Source organism: Nycticebus coucang, chromosome 9 (assembly GCF_027406575.1).
Source record: "Nycticebus coucang isolate mNycCou1 chromosome 9, mNycCou1.pri, whole genome shotgun sequence".
NCBI lineage: Eukaryota > Metazoa > Chordata > Mammalia > Primates > Lorisidae > Nycticebus > Nycticebus coucang.
The window spans coordinates 50,250,539-50,252,496 of record NC_069788.1 but is presented as its reverse complement, the minus strand read 5'-3'; the positions used below and the strand labels follow the sequence as shown (position 1 = coordinate 50,252,496).

At 42.7% G+C, this 1,958-nt stretch overlaps 1 protein-coding gene across 1 annotated transcript; it reads right to left on the bottom strand.

The window, feature by feature from the left end:
* Positions 1-206: 206 nt before the first annotated feature.
* LOC128593222 (olfactory receptor 11A1) lies at positions 207-1,154 on the bottom strand. Its single transcript, XM_053601052.1, has one exon. The coding sequence runs from the start codon at positions 1,152-1,154 to the stop codon at positions 207-209; it is 948 nt and encodes a 315-aa protein (XP_053457027.1).
* Positions 1,155-1,958: the final 804 nt, after the last annotated feature.

Genomic DNA, 1,958 nt, shown 5'->3' with positions numbered 1-1,958 from the left:
GACACACTTTAACTAATCAAAGTCTAAATAATTTATTTAAACTATCATTTGGAAATGTTTGCCCTACCATTCTTAATTTTAGTTTAAGTTCCGAAGAGTTTGAAAATGTTGGAATAGAACAAAATTCTTCCTTTCCAATCAATCCTGGAAGAATTCCCAATGGAGGTGTCCAAAGTTCAAAATAAAATCTTCACTACCTTCCTTCTTCAATCGAGTGCTTCAGTTTGTTTAATATAGAAAATCCTCAGTAGTGCCTGATGAACCTCTTTGTTCTTCAGGGTGTAGATCACAGGATTGAAGATGGGGGTGACCACAGTGTAAAGCAAGGAAAACACCTTGGAGAGGAGGTGGGAGTGGACAGCAGAGGGTGCAGTGTACAAGACCATGAGAGTTCCATAAAATGTGGACACTACAGCTAGGTGAGAGGAGCATGTGGAAAGAGCCTTTCTCCCACTGGTTCCAGCAGGAACTCTTAGCACTGCTACCATGATCCAAGTATAAGATGCCAGAATCAGTCCAAAGGGAACACTGAGGCAGACCACAGAAAGAATGAATGTCGTCACCTGGGCCACTCTGGGATTTGAGCAAGCCAGGCCCACCACTGGCATGAAGTCACAGTAAAAGTGATCAATGTGGTTGGGGCCGCAGAATCTCAGCTGGGCCATCAGAGCTACAACCAGTCCATCTACCATGAATCCAGAGAACCAGACTGTGACCACCAGCCCCAAACAACATCTGGGCCCCATCAGGAGCGGGTAGTGGAGTGGGTAGCAGATGGCCAGGTAGCGATCATATGCCATGACAGCCAGCAGAAAGGATTCAACTGTGGCTAGAGAGCCAAAGACATAGAACTGGAGCAAGCAAGCAGCCACAGAGATGGTTGCCTCTTGCAGGAAGCCCTCCAGCATTTTTGGCATCACTGTGGAGGTGTAGAGGATCTCCAGAAAGGACAGATTAGCCAGAAAGAAATACATGGGTTTGTGGAGCCTCTGGGAGCTAATCACTGCCATGATTATCAGCATATTCCCTGTGATGATGGAGGCATAGATGACAGTGAACACAATAAAGAATAGTGGATGCAGCTCAGAGATGTCATAGAAGCCAAGGAGGATAAATTCAGTAATAGTTTGGTTTCCTATGGACACAATTTCCATGTGCATCATCTAAGTTTTACTTTTCTTCCAGTAACTGGAAGAAAAATTTTAGTGCGTCTATATATCTTCTATACCAAGTCTCATATTGATAGATCTAAAATAAAAAAGGTAAAAATAAGCCTCCAAAACAAGGATTACTCATGTAAGTCCTTATTTCTCCCTCTTGTTGGCTGTCACTCCTTCCTTAGCTCCCATCCTTCCTCACCTTCCTTCATTGTGCATATTCTTCAAGGCTCAAGTTCATACAATTCATAATTTTAGTTTTTTGAAGACCTTTACCTTTTTAATTCAATCTGCTACCTCAATCATATAATAAACTCCATCATCCCAATCTGTAATCTGCCATAGCCTCCTGCTGTACACCAGTGTAGCATCCTCCACATGCCAGCTAGAAATGCCCCCAAAACAGCCAACTGTTATCTTTCCCAATCACCACCAAGTCTATAAGTGGTTTGAAAATTCTGCCTGATTCTCATAATCACTATCTCATAATCATCTTTATCTCATCCTCCTCTTTCATTCCCCACCTCCCAGCTGTGAAATCTTACAAACTGTTTCTTAGAAAATTCTGTGTATTCTCTCCTCTCTATCTCATGCCTATAAGAGCACAATGTGCTAGCACTGTGTAGCCTTCTAGTCTCAAGTTTTTCCTCTCTCTTATCAAAATATCTCTTTAAATACTAGCTTCACCAGGCCATTGGAGAGTCTAAAGTGAAAATATGCTAAATTATAATAATGGGAGATGTAGGAGCTGTGGGAGCAGAGAAAGCCCAAACCCAGGCTGGGGTTGTGGGGTAGGGGTGT

What these genes read in the sequence shown, in the direction of transcription:
- LOC128593222 (XM_053601052.1), bottom strand. Translation starts at nt 1,154, where the DNA reads ATGGAAATTGTGTCCATAGGAAACCAAACTATTACTGAATTTATCCTC.